The sequence below is a fragment of the Podarcis pityusensis genome (genome assembly GCF_964106645.2).
Source record: "Podarcis pityusensis genome assembly, chromosome: 13".
In the NCBI taxonomy this organism is placed as follows: domain Eukaryota; kingdom Metazoa; phylum Chordata; class Lepidosauria; order Squamata; family Lacertidae; genus Podarcis; species Podarcis pityusensis.
The window spans coordinates 43,277,119-43,295,988 of record NC_138038.1 but is presented as its reverse complement, the minus strand read 5'-3'; the positions used below and the strand labels follow the sequence as shown (position 1 = coordinate 43,295,988).

At 46.4% G+C, this 18,870-nt stretch overlaps 1 protein-coding gene across 2 annotated transcripts in view; it reads right to left on the bottom strand.

The window, feature by feature from the left end:
- Positions 1 to 510: 510 nt before the first annotated feature.
- RIPK3 (receptor interacting serine/threonine kinase 3) overlaps positions 511 to 18,870 on the bottom strand; it is a 32,805-nt gene continuing 14,445 nt past the window's right edge. For both annotated transcript variants that reach the window (XM_080977728.1, XM_080977729.1), the window contains exons 5-13: positions 18,341 to 18,390; positions 16,646 to 16,819; positions 15,613 to 15,695; positions 13,466 to 13,643; positions 12,114 to 12,199; positions 11,565 to 11,628; positions 8,069 to 8,151; positions 6,000 to 6,081; positions 511 to 4,255 (exon numbers count right to left, since the gene is read on the bottom strand). In XM_080977728.1, the coding sequence (XP_080833854.1) occupies positions 4,146 to 4,255; positions 6,000 to 6,081; positions 8,069 to 8,151; positions 11,565 to 11,628; positions 12,114 to 12,199; positions 13,466 to 13,643; positions 15,613 to 15,695; positions 16,646 to 16,819; positions 18,341 to 18,390 (910 nt within the window). In that variant the 3' untranslated portion in view covers positions 511 to 4,145. The remainder of the gene's footprint in view (positions 4,256 to 5,999; positions 6,082 to 8,068; positions 8,152 to 11,564; positions 11,629 to 12,113; positions 12,200 to 13,465; positions 13,644 to 15,612; positions 15,696 to 16,645; positions 16,820 to 18,340; positions 18,391 to 18,870) is intronic.

The window sequence follows — 18,870 nt, the reverse complement described above, 5'->3', positions numbered from 1 at the left end:
TCTACACTTCCCAGGATACTTCATTTTAAATGTGTGCTGGATGTGCTTAAAATTTATGACGCAGTTCCGCCTCTCACCACACCCCAATGACTGTTCTTTTTATAATGTGTGAAACATGTTGTTCTTTCTCCCATTCCCCACCCCCCCCAAAAAAAAACCTTTGAAAAAAATTAAAAAATGAAATTTCAGATGGTAAAGGAACAAAAACAATGGTTGCCATGTTTCTCCCGGTTCAGACGGATGCCAGCAACAAGGTGTTAGTGCCACCCGTGGCTTTCTGGGGAGCGTGTGCTTCTCTTTGCAGATTTGTAGACTAAATATTTACAAAGAGGACAAAGCACCCCAGGTGCCATTTAAAAACAGAGGAACTCTGATGACAGGGAGATGCTCCAGCTTGGCATTTCAAGCAGCAAAATGAAGCGCCAGCCAGCAGGTACATCACACACTTGCATGCACACTTAAACATCCTTTCCTGATATTTCAAGTGGCGAAATCACAGGAGGCAATGGCTGCTTCCAGATAACCCGTTTTATTGAGCACAACGTTTTCAGGGATTTCAGACAACATTGGCTGCTTATCCAGCATTCATTCCATTCATTGTTTGCTGGGAGGTTACACAACATTGCATCGAGCCGTTGCTACTCCACACTTTCCTTTTCTTTTAATACTTTATTTAAGATTCAACGATAACAAAAAATCCACAGTAACGACTACATCAGTTCATTACAATTGACCATCTTTAACAGTAGCTGAAAAATTACAGAACATCACTTTAACTTGCTCAAATTTTCATATTTAACTTTTATCTCTTTATCTCTTTCTTAGCAGATCAAAAAGAAAAAGGACCCCAAAAAAGGTAGAAAGAAAAAGAAGAAAGGGGGGGAGAGATATTTAAAGAAAGAATTAGAAGAAAGAAAGAAAAAATAAACACATTTGACTTCCAATTAGACTCATTGTATTATTTTTTCTATTTTTTCCCCACACACAGTTCCAGATTACTGTATTACTTTGTTTTCATCGGACACCAAAAACATTATATTTCTTATTTTACAAGAATCGTTCTAGTTCTGCCAGGAGATGTTTATTGTTATTGATTTTCAGATATTCTTTAAAGATTTTCCATCCTTTCTGTACTTTCTGTTTTGGATAACCTCTGACTCTCCCTGTCATCATAGCCAGCTGCAGATATTCTATCATTTGGACCTGCCTGGAATAACATCTACAATGAATTAAAAAAGCTATTTAAGTTCTTGTTTAAGAAAAAACCTGAAACTTCCTCCTAGGTATAATGCCACCATAAATCAAAAAAGAAACTAGACCCCTTATGTACATGACAGTAGCAGCCAGGATCTTAATTGCAAGAAACTGGAAAAGTAATAAAACACCTACGATAAATGAGTGGCTACTCCACACTTTCCAGTGCGTTTCCCCATCACTTTCTTTCCTGCAAAAAATGTCCGATTTCTGGAGAAGCAGCACTGTGGCGCAGTGGCACCCTAGTGACTGTAACACTGCAACCTGAATTTGCTGGTGTGTGGCTGAATCTCACCACTCCCCTCACTTGCCCTGCACTGCACCTTAGCAGAATGATTCTGGCTGGCTGGAACGTGCCCTTGAACTCTGCTCATGTGTCTTTCTTGCCTTGGTAGAGGTGTGTGGGTGCATGGATGTCAAGCAAGCCTAATGTACGAAGGCAAAATCTGCATTGGTTGCTGTACTCATTTTTGCTCCTGGCTACAACCATGGCTGGCATTTGGTCCCCAAAAAGGGAATGCAGTCCCTCAGGCTATAAAAACTTAATTCCCCCTGACTTAAGGTGTTACTTAGCCATCCAGCAAAAACTTTTCCTGGAAGAGTATCGTTAATCAGATACCACCCAAGATGCTACAGGGACTGGACTGTCTGTTCCTGATATGTCCTATGATAGGGTTATCAGATGTCCCCAGTTTCCGGGGACAGTCCCTGGGTTTGCAAATCTGTCCCTGGACAAATGCTGTCCCCGGAATGTCCCCAGATTTGCAAATGTGTCCCCAGGAAACATGGCAGCCGCAGCTTCAGCAGCCCGGAGCCAGCCTGGTAGCGCAGTTGGCTCTGGCTGACTTCAGGAGCTGTTCGCTGCCGTGGCGTCCACCATATTTCCTGTGCCATGGCAGCGAGAAGCTCCTGAAGCCAGCCAGAGCCAACTTCACTACCAGTCTGGCCCCTCCTGGGCAACAGCCACCTGCCCGTGACTCCCGAGCCTCCCCTGATCTGTCAAAACAAAGGGGGAAGGGGGAAGGAGATTGGGGAAGGCTCAGGAGTCATGGGTAGGCGGTGTGCCGTTGCCCAGTTTAAAAAAAAACTCTGCGCATTTATGTTTCACAGGGTGCGAAAGAAGGGCTTTGCACCTTTATATAATATGCATGTGTGCTTGGGCCCAGGGTCTTTTGCCTCACCATCCCCACTACTGACTCCCTGTTGCTACTCAGCTTCAAAAAAAAAAAAAAAAAAAAAGGGTACCCGGATTCACTGAAAAAAAATCTGGTAACAATATCCTAGGACACTGGGTGGGGGGTAACATCTGATGAAAACACCCACCCACTAGGGCTGGATAATATTTGCTTTTCAACATTGTGATATATTATTGGGGCGGGGGGACATCGCGATATACCAATATATCACAATATATGAAATAAATGTAGTATAAAAACCGACAACTGGGAAACACTGGCCTGCAAGCGCTCCAACTGGAGAACAGCCTTTACCAAAGGTGTCATGGGTTTTGAAGACACTCGAACTCAGGACGAAAGGGAGAAACACACTAAGAGGAAGGCACGCTTGGCAAACTCTCATCGTGATCAAACCTATGTTCCCACTGTAGAAGGATGTGTGGATCCAGGATTGGCCCCCAGTCACTTACGGACTCATTTTTAAAACGGTGTTTATGGAAGACAATTTTACTCGGCTATGAGTGATCACCAAAGAAGAAAGATGAAATAAGTATGGAGACATTGGCTGGCTTCGTGGTTTTTCTGTGCCTGCTCTTGTGATTCTGGGCAGGAGGCAGGGGAGAGCTGAGTCGGCAGAATTAACAGGGGCTCCACACCTACGAGTGTCCGCCTTAATTCTTGTTGTATCTCTGCCCCTTAACGTAAGACTCCAATTGATAAGCTTGCCTTCCAGAATCCACATGCATTGGAATAATACAGTGATTTCAATTCTATTCTTGCGTCTGCATTTTTGGGTACCTGGCTCCCCAAAACCTCCGTCCCTGAGCATTACCACACACCAGGCAGGATGCTGAGTGAATGGGGGTGATGACCCAGCGAGACTGTTTTGGTGAGATGAGGTTTGGCATTGAACTCCAGATTGGGTTCAATAGTACAGACTGGCATGTTGCGATCATTCTCCAGGAGGCCTGATATAGTATGCCAGAAGAGGAAGGTGTCCTTATTGCGCAAGGCCTTTATTAAGATGTTCCAAGCATTTCTTTCTGCTTTCTGTTTTTCCCATTTTATCAGAAGTTTATACTTCTGTCTGAGGGAGACATATGCAGTAAATAAGGGGGGAGATTTAGAGTTCCTATATTTGCAGTAAACTCGCTTCAGGTGTCTTTTAGCAGCCCAAATTGGTGGCTGGCTTGGACTCTTTATAAAGACTTGAGGAATGAGATTATCACCCCTCTTTTATTGTCCATTCCGGGTTGCCCAACCACTGCCACAGTGTCCTTTCTCTTGGCAGATGAAGATGAGCAGGTGACAGCAAAGGTTGCAAGGTTTTTAGCTGGGGCAATCAGAATAAGATCCACCATCTGAATATTGATTCAAAATCCCAAAATGTATTTTATATAATTGACGTTTATTTCTATTCTTTGTATATTGCATTGTTGTTTTATTGCTATGGCCAATGGGCTGATGCAAATCAACATTCATTCATTCATCCCAGATTGGGTTTATGCTACCAAGTCAAAAGCAGTGCCGCTTCTGGATTAGGTGTTGAGGGTGTGTATGGGCCTCGCGGCACACTTCTAGAAGAGAGTTCTTGCGTCCTGATGAAAATTGCGTAGAGAAGAAAGATCACGCTTATGCTTGGAATGTGCATTTGTCCCTTGAAGCGGAGGAAACAGAATTGTCCATAAGAAACTTCCCACACTCAGCAGGCATCGATTAATGCTCATTCCTGGGTTTGCTCTCATGAACCTGTTCCAGGACCAGGGTGTTATGGGTTCCAATTTGGATTCCTGAGATGCCATGGCCTGTGATAGTGATTCCACCATCTGGGCGGGGGGGAGAAGAAGAGGCTGTTAGTTATCACCTTAACAACAACAGGGGTGACTTTCCAACAAGGTAGGGAGAGAGGAGGATCACAATCTCTGACTGGCGGGCCAGTGAGAGACCTGGAAGAGATGGGCAACAGGCCTGATCCTGCACGGCTCTTCTTGAGTTCTCTGCCTGTCTGTCTTTTTCTGACTTGATTTAAGTGACTTCCCTATTATCTTTTTTCCTTCCTGTTTAAGGGGGGCGGGTCTTTTCTCCAGTCCTCACATATGCATTTAGAAACCTGCATCTCAAACTACCGTATTTTTCACCCTATAGGACGCACTTTTTCCCCTCCAAAAATGAAGGGGAAATGTGTGTGCGTCCTATGGAGCGAATGCAGGCTTTTGCTGAAGCCTGGAGAGCGAGAGGGGTCGGTGCGCACTGACCCCTCTCGCTCTCCAGGCTTCAGGAAGCTATCCGCAAGTCTTGCAAGCCCGGCGGGATGTCCCGCGGGCTTGCAAGGCTTGCGGGCAGCAGCCTGCAGCCCACAAACTCGGGGGATAGCGGGGAGGCGGAGCGCCGCCACCCCGTTATTCCCCGACCTGATCTGGAGGCTGGCGGGGGGGGAGAAGCAAGCTTGCTTCTCCCCCCCGCCAGCCCCACAAGCTCGCGGGATAGCGGGGAGGCGGAGCGCCGCCACCCCGCTATTCCCCGACCTGGTCTAGCCCCACAAGCTCGCGGGATAGCGGGGAGGCGGAACGCTGCCACCCCGCTATTCCCCGACCTGATCTGGAGGCTGCGGGGTCCCGCCAGCCCCACAAACTCGGGGGACAGCGGGGCAAGCCGCTGCCCCACGGAGGCTAGAGAGGCTGTCCCTGAAGGCAGAAGAGGGAGACGGAGCGCAAACCTGGGGGGGAAATAAAAATTTTCCCCTTGATTTCCCCCCCAAAAAACTAGGTGCGTCCTATGGGCCGGTGCGTCCTATAGGGCGAAAAATACGGTATATCCTTCCAAAAAAATTGCAGTATTCCAAAAGATTTCAATTACAGCAGTACCTCGGTTTTCGAATGTCTTGGAAGTCGAACGTTTCAGTTTTCGAATGCCAAAAACCCAGAAGTAACTGCTTCGGTTTTCAAATGCTTGTTAGAAGTCAAATGTGCCATGCGACTTCTGTAGTGAGTTTTCCAGAACTAAATGCTTCAGGAAGTAACTGTTTTTGAACGTTTCGGAAGTTGAATGGTCTTCCAGAATGGATTGCATTTGAAAACCGAGGTACCACTGTATATGCAGAAACTCATCTATCAGCCATGGCATTCTGACACCACTGAAATCCTCATGATCATAACAGTTTTATTATTTATAAAACTATTATTTATAAAACTAATAAATAGTTTTATGATATATACCCCAGCCATCTGGCTAGGTTGCCCCAACCACTCCAGGCGACTTTCCAACACATATAAAAAAAACATAATAAAGCATCAAACATTAAAAATATCCCGATACAGGGCTACCTTCAGAGGTCTTTTAAATATGTTTTCTAAGATGGAATCTAAAGCAGGAACTTGTCAGATGACCTCAAATTTGTGGGGAGGTGCATATGGAAAGAGACACCCCAGAGATAATCAGGATTCAAGTCATTCGAGGTTGTGATACTCAGGACACCACTCAAACTGGTACTGAACTGCTCTATTATGGGCCGTAGTTGGTTGTACCACTGAATGGTGCGGTTGGGTTTTGTCATTTCCTTTAGGTACTCACATTCCTGTGGAGCTCTAGGAGAACTAAAGTGTGGCAAGAGCGTGTGGTCCTGGGGTACATCTTGCTGGGGTTGGTAGAATGACTGGAACACGGTGCCAAGAGGAGAAAAAGAGACAGAGGCAGAGAGAGAGATAAATAAACGGGCATATGAGTATGGAAAGAGAGAAAACAGTGCCCCCCGAAGGAAACATATCCCTGCAGGGTGTTTCCATCACCTCTGATGAAAGACCAGCACCGTAGGGCTCCTCCTCCTTGAAAGCTTTCCATTTCTAGCTGATCAATACAAGCAGTGTCATACCATGCATTTGAAACACAGGCAACAAACACTCAATGCACACAATTCTTCCCCCAAAGAATCCCAGGAACTGCGGTTTGTTAAGGCTGCTGCAAATCCTAGCTGTGAGGAGTAAGCTACAATTCCCACTTTGGAGGGAGCCATGTGGTTTGAACGTTTGTCAGATGTGCTTCAGATGTATGGTGCATCTAAAACAGGGAAAAAGAGTCTGTTTCCCCTCCACTCCTCCATCCCAATCCCCTTTCCTTTTCTGCTACATCTTTTAGACTGTAAGACTGAGGGCAAGGACTGTCTTATCACTGGCTCTGCGAGCCTCCTTTTTTTTTTTTGGCTGAAGAGTGGGATAAATAATGCTTGCCAAATTTATAAACATGAAATGTCAAGAGGGAATCAACTTGGAGCAAGCTACCTTTAGGATGTAACAACAACAACAGTAGTTTATTATTTGTATCCCGCCAATCTGACTGCGTTGCCCCAGCCACTACGGTCTGCTTCCAGCACATATAAAAACAGAATAAAACATTAAACCTTAAAAAGCTTCCCTACACAGGGCTGTTTTCAGGGCTGCACCCCCTTCAGCACCCAACTTGAAATCTTGTTTGTTTGTTTTTGTTTTTTAAAAAACCATTTCAAGCCATTGCAAGTATCTGTTATATATTCCACCATCCAAACAACATGGTAATGTTTTCTGCTGCGTCTTCTGGAAAGCCAGAAGCGTGCTTGTCAGTCTTCCTCTCCGGCAGGGGATTTATCCAGAAGCACACATCCATCATCCTTTCTTCCCCAAGCCCAACGCAATCGATGATCTCGCCTCATCCAAGTACAGAAGCTGCCTATCTCTCAACCCCTTATTGCTTAAGTGATGCCGTAAAAACAGTCCAAGGACCTTGGCCAAGAGATAGCTGGAAACGTTGCAGCCCTGGACTAGTGCCTGGAGAACAAAGTGGTCCCTGAAAACAGACCAGGCCATTCATTATCTAAATTAGCAATGGCTGCCTTAAAAAGGACAACCATATAAACCTGGTCAATTGCAACATGACGTCAGCGATGGCTGCACAACCAGTAGGCTCACCACCTACATCTGGTGGCCTGCCAAGGGCTTGATCAAACCTTCTGGTTTTGCCACCCTGGAGAGATCATTCTGTTGGGCTGGCTGGGTGCTGCTGCGACTGCATTGGACTTAGTGAGTCATAAGGTCATATGTCCCAACTGTCCAATTTTTACCCGGAACAGTCCACCAGGGGCATTTCTACTATTAAGCAGAGCGAAGCAGTTGATGGTGGGCACTGGGGAACAGCAGCAGATTGCTACGTATTCAGTTTATCACTATTGTATTTTCACTGCCGAAAGAGATGCTGCCACTCAAGGCCAAGTGGCTCCAGCCGAAATGGACTGATCCAACATATGACACAGTTTAGGAGGAGTCAACATGTGGTGGACTCCACTCCCATCACCCATGACCATTGCTGGCCGATGCTGATGGGAATTGTAGTACACAATTATTATTTTTTACATTTTTATGTAAGTTTTTAATGTTTGGTGTTTTATTAAGCTTTAATATTTGTCACAAGCAGCCCGGAGTGGCTGGGGCAACCCAATCAGATGGGTGGGGTACAAATAATAAACATATTATTAATTATTATTATTATTATGTGGAGGCTACCCGTTGGCTACCCTTGGGTTAAAGGAATCCTTTCATCTCTTTCCCAAACCCGCCCCGCCTCCAACCATTCTCCTACCCTGGTTACCTCCCTGTATCTCCCAGTTCCCTTACCTGAGGTTGAGGCCAGAATCCAGGCAGGTAGGGTGGATACGATGGGACGGTATATGAGTCTGAAAGGGGGCGTCGCTTGGGTTCTTTAAAAAGACAAGAAAGCAATTCACTTTTCCCTTTAAGAAAGTAGTTTCCCATGCTTGACCAGGGTCAGCCAACGCAGTACCCCACAGATGTATGGACTGCAACTCACGTCCTCCACAACTATTGCTTATGCTGGCTGGGGGATGATGGAGGTTGTAGACCAAAACACCTTGAAGGTGCCATGTTGGCCCACCTCATGCTAGGTCGTCATTAGGCCTTGTGGCAAGTGCCCCGTTGAAAGTTGACTGAAGAGGGGGATTAACATCAACTCCCTCAGGCACTGAAAGCATTGTGTGAAGGGTGCATGAGGTTCTGGTGTCTAGCCGCCACAGCAACAGGCCACAGATGTCTAGGCCACACATTCAGTGTCCACAGAAAGAGCTTGTATGTGCATCGCAACATACATTTGTGGGTGGTCCTCCATGTGAGAGTGAAATATACTCAGTCGAGTGTGGATTTCATGCTGTTTAGTCAGCTCATGGTAGTGAGGAATGGAAGTTTCCCCGAACTGTCTGCTTTATATACATTATTTACACAATGGGCCCCACCTGATTGGCTATTTCCGGGATTCTCCTGTAGGCCAATCAGGTTGCAGATTCACTTCCACCTGGAGTTGGATTGGGTGGCTCCTGCGGACGAATCAGACTGCTGCATTCTGGATCCTATTGCTCTAGGACCAATCAGACTGCTGCATTCTGGATCCTATTGTTCTAGGACCAATCAGACTGCTGCGTTCTGAATCCTATTGTTCTAGGACCAATCAGACTGCTGCAAATTGGATCCTATTCAACTCAGTACATAACCGAGAGGAATTCCTGACTCGCTCAGGATTCTCCCTCATACAGGAGAGCCCTATGGGCACATAGCTTATTTACATGGAGCCCAAATATGTGGCTGAGAGGGGACTGTGGCAGGAAGCTAGCCATCACACCTTTTACCTGTGCTTCCTCTGGAACTCCCTTTCCCCCCACTTTCAGTCAAGGGTTCGGGACTTGAAGGATAAACTTGTTTGTCCTCTCCCCATCCCCTGACGCTCAAATTAATTGAAGATTAAAAAAAGGTTCTGGTGTAAACTAGAGTGGGGAAAAACCTCAGCCCTGCCACTTTTCTGTTCTGTTGCCAAAACTCGCTTCCCACAGGCATCTGACTGGCCACTGTGAGAACAGGATTCTGGACTAGATAGGCCTTTGGTCTGATCCAGAAAAGCTCTTCTTATGCTCTCAAGGACAAACTGTTCACAATCTACAACTGAGAGGTGAACTTCGGCCTGTTATTCTACAAGACTTGCTATATTCCCTTGATAGGTTCCTCCACTTATGGGATGCAAAGCCCCAAACCATTCTCCAGTGTGGAAAAACCCAGTTCACAGCAAGTTGTGCCTCATTTTGGTTCCAACCTTTCTCCCTCCTTTGCCTAAAGCAGGAAGTCCCTCATCATATTAGAACTTGGGTTCATCTCATGAAACTTTTAGGTGGGACGTTTTAAGGCTGGAGGACAAGAACAAGCTTTGCCATGAACTGTATAATTTGAGGAACTCATCGGTACAAAATGTGGTGGTGGCTATAAGCTGTAGGTTCTAAAATCCACTTTAGATGATTCTAGAAGCAGCAGTGGAGCATTGTGGGTAAAAGGGGGGGAAAACAAGCAGGGCATTGTGGATTGGGGAAGCGCTTTCCAACAACAGGGAATGTGATCACTGCTGCAAAATTTGCACTATGCTTTGCCCCTCATCGTGCCCTTGCACACACACAATCCCTTAAAAAAATGTCCCAGTTCCCAACTGCACAGCTTATGAACAGGGTGGTAAAGTTGGAAGGAGCTGTCAAATTTCTCTTCCAGACATGCCAGTGCTACATCCAGTTACAGAGAGTTCTAATTCTCATCTACCTTGACCTTCATTCCCCAAGGCATTTCCCTTTTAAAATCCCCTTTTTTTACAAAGAGGAAGCGCTCGGCTGCACTTAATTTTCTGAAAGGGAGCAAAAAGCCACAGCGGCACTGCAGAGACTTCCTGGGGACTGCAAGTGATAATTAAAATGAGAGCAGCCAGCCAAGCTAGTCTGATGACAGATGCACTTCCCACTAGGAACAGGTGTGGTGTTTCTCCCCCCTCCCCCCAAAAAAGTGGGATGAGCTTTTGCTTCTCTGCCACCATTACTCTTCTAATGACACACATATCTGGCTGCTCTGGCTCCAGCACAGATTTCTACCCCTTCCCATTCACTGGACAAGCCCCCCAGAATCAAATGGCTGGACTGGTGGGAGGGAGATGGCTTCGAAGTTGTCAGAAAGCCCAGGCAGTCAGAGCTCCAAACAGGTCAAAAGCACTTGCCAATTTGGACTATGTGGAATTGGCAAAGCTAGCAGCCAAAATAAGAGAACAGTTATGATTGTTATGTGAAAGAATGGAATTTTTTTTTTTTTGGGGGGGGGGGTTATTTAAAGATATACTATAGCATGATGAACTTGCAAGCAGGATTTGAATTATGAGTCACAGAAGGAATGAGAGATTATTGTATTGTTGTTATGGTATATAAAAGATAGAAGATAGGGTGCAGCAAAGGGGGAGAAAAAAACCCCTGGAAAATGGGTTGAGAGGTCGACAAAACGAAAGAAAAATTCATGATGTATTGGAGTCCTGAAAAGTGGCATCCTCAGTTTTATGCTGCCAGCCTGCTATATTCCACAATAATAATGTCAGAGATGGTTTTTGTTGGTGTGATTTTTGCTGGTGCAGTCTTTGTCATGTGGAAGATGGCCAATTCTCAGAGTTTACCAATGGTCTCGAGAGATTTGCATTACTTTCTCATTTTGTGAGATTTTCTTTTGGGGTGTACAATGTTCAACTTTTGAAAATTTAATAGAATAGACTTTAAAAAACAACAACTCCTGGAGAGAGGACATATTAGATGCCCATAACGAGTTGGATTCACTTTGGAAGCCTGTATACCTGCCCAAATGAAGTGAGTGTGGTTCTGAAGTGGATTTGCTGCCCAAAGGTCTGTGTCTTATCTTCACTCTGTATCCCTGTAATACACGGGTGGGGAGGCCCAGGCCCAGGCCCCAGAAGTGGTCCTCCAGGCCTCCCTAACCGGCCCTTGGAGCTCTCTGCAAATGATGCTTCCTCCTGTGTCCTGGGACTTTGATAGTGTGAAATGAACCCTGTTTGAGGGGTGTATGAGCTTTGGGGGGCTTTTGAATAGCTGGAATGCAGGCTACCGTACAAAGGTAAAAACTGCATCCCTTGCTTGGCCCACATTTTGATTCTGACCACCACACACACATTCGCCTTTGGCATCTGTCCACTGGAAGGTTTTGCTGTAGGGAATAGGCCCTTAGGGTGAGAACAGTTCCACACCCCTGCTGCAGCAGAAATAGGGTCTACTCCCTTTTAGAAAGGCAGAAAAATTACCTCTATGCCTGGGCCAGTTTCGAATCTTCACCCCTTCTTGAGGAGGCGATCCATAGCTCGGGTCCTCAGCAAATTTGAAGAGTAAAGCATTAACGTAATTGGAAGTGGCCCCACATCTTAGACCCCTAAGCATTCTGTTCACACCAGTGACTTGCTGAATCGTTTTAACTATCTCAAAACAGGCAAACCCCATAATCTTTCCCAGTCAAGAAAAGGCTGGTGTCCCAATCGATCCTTCCAAGGTGAGTTGGCAGGGCAGATGCCAGCACAGCCGCCATCTTGGATTAGATCAAACACGAGTGACACAGCCCCTGCATGTGTGTGCAGGGGATATAAGCCTTTCGTGCTTGTGTAAGAGCTTGGCCAGAAACCAGTTCAGAGCTGGTGGCCCTTCACCGTCCCTCACTGAGCCCTCACTGTCCATTTCCACCCAACAGTTCCCACAGCACCCCCAACCAATGGCTTCTCGCTTGTGCTCTCCACTCCATTTCCCCAACCCATCCAACTCTCCTCAGCCTCGATGGGTAACATTGATAGCAGTGACCTTACTTTCCCGATCCGCGCGCTGTTACTACGGTGAAGCCCAGATTTCCCTTCTCGGTTTATTTTGGAAAAGTCTCTCATGGGTACAGCCTCTGAAAGGAAAAGGAAAAGCGGGTGGGTGGGAATAAAGGCAAGTGAACACAGTACATTTTGAAGAGGACATGGCATCACAAGGTGACATTCCCTCATGATTTGCGTGTGACAAAAGGGCAGTGCTGATGAGGCCTAAATCCACACATAGGCCAGCAGTGGCTGGTGCCCACTGGGGATGGTGGAGAGGAAGGAAGTAGCTGGAACCACAGACAACGGCAGGCACAGAACCTAATTCTAGTTTTGTCCCCCAACCTTTTCCTTGCTGAGTTCTACAAGGAAAACATCCCAAAGGAGAAGCAAGCTGGCAGGTAGTTCTAGGCAGGCAGGTGGGGCTGGCTGAGGAGAGACTTGAGGTTTGTTGTGGCAGCTCCTCATCTCCATTGACCTACACATACCCCACATTCCAGTTTCTCTATGAGGACCGAGCCCAAATGCTTCCTGTCCTCCAGGATGCAAAATTAGGGAGAATTTTGAGATGGGCAAGCAGAGATGAGGCAAAACACTGGACAAACATACTACAGTGCCACCAACAATCCAAATCAGAGCAAGAGCCATTATTTCTCCCTTTGCTCTGGAGCCTCGTGTGCAGGAAAAGACATCTGCTAGCCCCCTTCCTTTAGGAAGAGGGAGGTGGATGTCTCAGGTGGCTGATACTTGTTCTCATGAAAGGGAAGCAGGTTGTCCTGTTCCTTATTATTGTGTTTTTTACAGCCAGGGAGAGGCACTTGCTGCATTTTCTACCTCAGGTGCCCAAACAGTATGGCTACCCTTGGCCCTCACCTTGACTTGGGGGTGAGGAAGAGGATAGCATTTACTGTTTTCACACATTCAGGTAGGTAGCCGTGTTGGTCTGACGCAGTTGGAAAAAATTAAAAAATTGTCCAGTAGCACCTTAGAGGGCAGCTAAGTAGTTCTGGGTATAAGCTATCTTGTGCATACACACTTCTTCAGATCTGAAGAAGCCTGTGTATCTGAATAAGAGGCCATGCACACAAAAGCTTATACCCAGAACTACTTAGTTGGTCTCTAAGGTGCTACGGGACAATTTTTTAATTTTTTTCAATTGTGTCAGACCAACACGGCTACCTACCTGAAAATGTGTGTGTGTGTGTGTGTGTGTGTGTGTGATAATAATAATAAATAAAACTCTTTCTCACTTCTGCACACCCATTACCTCAGCAAGATTTGTGCTGAAGTTTCCCTTAGTCAATTACTATCTTAGAAGTAGAAAATGCTCCCAGACCCATATCACAAACCCCACTCACCATTTTGTCTGTGTGGAAACTCTTCCAGTCTCAAAGTCCTAAGCTGCTCCTCAAATTCATAGGAAGGGGTTAGCGGGACCTCGTAGTCCAAGGGCTTTGATACCTGACGGGCAGAATTGACTCTTCCTGATATCGTATCCGAGTTGACCCTGGTTTCATTTGAAGGAGAGCTCTCCATCTTTAAATGGGACCAGAGGAGAGAAAACACCATGTGATAGACAATTTAAAGGGCTTAAATCCAAAAGCACCATTCTCAGGTACCATACTTGGTTTCTGACCGGGCAGTCTCCCCCCCCCCCCCTCGGTCTTCATCACCCATTATGGACTGGCAGTGCTTTTTTTCTTTAAAAAAAAATTGTTTAGGAGTACTCTCGTTTTGAGTCAAGAAAATCACCATTGTATAGTGCAAATCGGGGGAAATAAATACAGTAAATGGACAAAAGTACAAAGATTCTCAAAATGTTTAGGGGCATGCATATCCCTGCATACCCCCAGAAAAAAAGCACTGTGGGGTGGTATTATACCTAACCATTTTTGACCTTTACTTTTAAAATGTATAAATTACTTCTTTTGGTCTTCCAGACTGCTGTTTCTATACCTTAGGTATTATTGTGTTCTCTTGTTGCATCACTTTTCTTTTTTCTGCACAAGTATTGCCAGGACTAAGTTCACGGTCAAGTATTGTTACGTATGTTGTGTTTGTTGTTAACGTATTTCTCATTTGTCTGAGAAAATTTCAATAAAATTGTTTTTAAAAATGATTGTTTTGTTGATTAGGGTAAAGGTAAAGGGACCCTGACCATTAGGTCCAGTTGTGACCGACTCTGGGGTTGATTCTCAGTTAAACGTCTGGCTAGTTCAGACAATAACACCTTGAGGTAGGTTAAGAGCTTTGAGAACTTAAAGTCACTCGATCCAGGGACATTCCACGTATATATTGCTCTCTTCCTACAAGGATTAGTGTGTGAAAACAGTCAAGATTCAAGGATTCCCAGACACGAACCTCCAGATGGTGTCAGGCGCCATCCTAGCGCCCAGGCATCCCACACTTGGTCTCACGTGGCCGATAGGCAGGTGCGAAATGCACCTGGCACCTGGCTAATTTCAAACACTGCCTCCCACCTCCTTCCCAAACTCAGAAGGGAGGACTCTAGGACCCTGTGTTGGCCAGCCCTGCTCTAATCAGAGCTTCAAAAGGTTTCCTTTGCCTTTTGGGGAATGCCTTGTTGAATTTTTGGCAGTTTGAGATCCTTGGAGAGGGCTCAGCTCTTTTGGCACATCCTCCAGGATTTCTGCTGCATTTACACAACAGAGCCAGTGGTCGGGCCTGAGAGACCTGGGTTCAAATCCCGCCCCCCCCATCAGCCATGAAGATCACTGGTTGCCCTAGGGCCACTCACTCACACCTCAACCCACCTCACAGGGTTGTTGTGAGGATGGGGAAGAGGAAAACAAGGCACACCACCTGGAACTCCTGGGATAGAAATGGGATAGGTAAAGGTAAGGGGACCCCTGACCATTAGGTCCAGTCGTGGCCGACCCTGGGGTTGCAGCGCTCATCTCGCTTTATTGGCCGAGGGAGCAGGCGTACAGCTTCTGGGTCATGTGGCCAGCATGACTAAGCCGCTTCTGGCGAACCAGTGGCGTTTACCTTCCCGCCGGAGCGGTACCTATTTATCTACTAGCACTTTGACGCGCTTTCGAACTGCTAGGTTGGCAGGAGCAGGGACCAAGCAACGGGAGCTCACCCCGTCGCGGGGATTCGAACCGCCAACCTTCTGATCAGCAAGTCCTAGGCTCTGTGGTTTAACCCACAGCGCCACCCGCGTCCCTTTTGTTGATTAAATGGACTTTTTAACCAATGAAGGAGAATGTCCACATTGTCGCAACTGGGAGCTGTTTTACCACAGACCAGGCAGACGGTGTATGTGTGTGTATGTGTGTGTTTAAAATGATTGTCTGTTGCAGCTTACTGAGGGGATATAAGAAGGGAGAATTTAAAAGCAACAGCAACATGACATGGACAAGATGATGCTCGTGCTCCGTTCCAGCTCTATGATTCTATTATTTCTCCTCAGTATTATCTATGCAAGGTAAAAATAGAGGGCTCCTACCACCTGGTGGCTGTCTGAAAAAGTGCAACTTACCAAGCAATCCTGGACTTTTCGCACGGCAGCCACAATGTGACGTTTGTACTGGGAAAACACATCCTCTGTGTTTTCGCTGCACTCTAAGCAAAATGGGGGGGGGGGGTGAGAATGAGGGAAGGACTTTGAAAGACAATTGTAATTATTCAACGTTGCTTGTAGGGTTACAAGAAGTTTTTTAAGGAGGACTTTATAAATTATTGTGGAAAGGATTAAAAAGAGATGAGGTAAGAGAGGATTTAGAGCAATAAGTACAGTTATAAAATGCAAAAATAGAGAGGAATTTAGAAAACCATTAGAAGGAGTTGAGGGAAGTCTTAGGCTGTGATAGCCAAAGATTTGTTATGAAGTTGTTACGATGGAAAATTTGTGCAAAAAAACAACATGTGTGTGTGTGTGTGTGTGTGTGCGCAGGGAAGGACCTGCAGAGACCTCAAGCCATTTACGCACCCAGGGGTAGGGTGGGAGCTGTGCATTCAGAATCAGACCACAGTTACAGGTAGCACAAGCACCCTAGTTTTGCCAGTGCAAAAGTCTTTACCAGCCAGCTGAAGAACAAGCGAGGGAGCGCCAAAGCCTAGGAGCACCCGCTGAGAAGGCCCTCTACCTAGTACCCAATGCATTCAGCACTGCTCCCATTCCGCTGCAGTTCAGGTTCTGCAAAGATGTTATTTGGCTAACTGTGGCTAAATTTAATAATGTAATCCATTACATTACTGCTATATAATTCCACACCATTCATTCTAATAGAGCAGAGAGTAAAGTCATCAGTAATGTACTGGGTGGGTGGGTGTGGAATGACAGCAAATAGTGGACTTTGTGGGGGGGGGGGGATTGATAACAGTGAATACTACTTGTATTCGAATACCTGATTTCAAAGGGACATATGAACTGATGTGATTTCTGGTACTGTTTCCCATTTTGACTAAGTTATCTGTCATGAACCACTATCACCTTTTCAAATGAAATGTAAACATTATATTCCACTTGATGTAAGCACTCTTGTGGGGGGGGGAAGGGTCACATTTATTACCTCGGAAGGACGGCCTTTGGTCTTGGTTGTGATGCCAGCAGAGTTTCATCAGCCTGATCAAGTCTTCTAGTTTCAACACTCTATTGGCCATCTTCTCCAGCTCCTCAGTACTGGGCCTTTGGCCTTGGGGGATCAGTGACTTGATGATGGAGCTCATATTTCCAGGAGGAATATCTAAGCAGACACGGAAACACAGGTTGTATGCAAAATATTCTGAATGGGCCATGCAGATTTGCACAAGGCCCAGTATAATAGAGGAATCCATATGCAGTTCTCCGGAGTCCCAGTCCCAGTAGTATTGACTAGGGACACGGGTGGCGCTGTGGTCTAAACCAGGGTTCCCCAACCTTGGGCCTCCAGCTGTTTTTGGACTACAATTCCCATCATCCTTGACCACTGGTCTTGCTAGCGAGGGATGATGGGAGTTGTAGTCCAAAAACAGCTGGTGGCCCAAGGTTGGGGAACACTGGTCTAAACCACCAAGCCTCTTGGGCTTGCTGATCAGAAGGTCAGCGGTTCAAATCCCCACAATGGGGTGAGCTCCTGTCACTCTGTCCCAGCTCCTGCCAACCTAGTAGTTCAAAAGAACACCAGCGCAAGTAGATGAATAGGTATTGCTGCGGCGGGAAGGTAAACAGCATTTCCATGCGCTCTGGTTTCTGTCACGGTGTCCTGTTGTGCCAGAAGTGGTTTAGTCATGCTGGCCACAGGACCCGGAAAACTGTCTGCGGACAAACGCCGGCTCCCTCGACCTGAAAGCAAGATGAGCGCTACAACCCCATAGTTGCCTTTGACTGGACTTAACCGTCCAGGGGTCCTTTACCTTTTAACCTTTTAACTAATATTGACTACTCCATCCCGGCTCTTTTATAAGACATGACAATTTGAAGATTAAATTGCAAAATGGGGAGGGGGCAGACCAAATTTTGAGCAGTTTGAAGGGAGGGGATTTAAACGGCACATGGCACCTTAGTGTGGAAACAAAGAAAGCTGCTTCATTGCATTGTCTACACAGAGTGGCAATGGCTCTCCAGGATTTCTGACAAGGTCCTCTCCTACCTGGAGATCCCGTTGGGGATTGAACCTGTGACCTTGTGCACGCAAAGGAGATGCTCTACCACTGAGTTACTGCTCTTCCCCCAAAGCCTTCCCCTGGTTTCGTCAGACACCGTCAAGGGCCAAATTTAATAGCTGAGGGGAAAAGCATGTGGTACAGTCCTCTTGAGTAGAGTGCACCACATGATAATGCAGGGGTGGGGACCCTATCTGGATGTTCCCCTGAATCCAGCTAGCATCTCAGGGATGCAGGTGAAGAACATAAGAAGGACCCCGCTGGGAGCCCATCCAAGTCCAGCATCCTATCCTCACAATGGCCAACCAGAGGCCTATGGAAAGCCAGCTAACATGGCCTGAGCGCAATGGCACTCTCCCCATTTGTGAGTCCCCCTCACTGGTATACAGAAGCATATTGCCTACAACAGTGAGCAACATATGGACTGTTGCTGGCAAAGGCTGCCTTAGCTAATCCTGTCTAATCACTGGATAGGCCGAATCACACACACACTTTGCAGCTTTCTGTTAGGCAGCTGCTTTCTTTTCCTTTCTTGCGATGGTGCCTGTTCCCACCAATAAATATAATTTCCCAGTAGTCTGCGAAATCTCTGACAGGTAGAAAGAAACCGGAAGAAGACTCACTTGAGTAAGGGTCTTCGCCAGTGAGCAATGACCACATGAGAATCCCATAGCTGAAGAGAGAGAGAAACAAGAGAATCAGGATCTCAGGAGAGACTGCCCTGCACAAGATCCTCTTCCTAGGTAGACCAACCTTTTCCATAGCCCCATTCCTTGCTCCATCTCACAAGCTTATCAGCGTTTATGAGCAGGGAGCTCGCATACTAAAGGCTCACACAGGTTGAGATTCTACCACTGAATGCTGGTAGCCAATGCCAGACAGAAAGGAAAAGAGCACAGTAGAATTTATGGGACTACAGTGGTACCTCGGGTTAAGTACTTAATTCGTTCCTGAGGTCCGTTCTTAACCTGGAACTGTTCTGAACCTGAAGCACCACTTTAGCTAATGGGGCCTCCCGCTGCTGCCGTGCCGCCGGAGCATGATATCTGTTCTCATCCTGAAGCAAAGTTCTTAACCTGAAGCACTATTTCTGGGTTAGCGGAATCTGTAACCTGAAGCGTCTGTAACCCGAGATAGCACTGTACTGGATTAC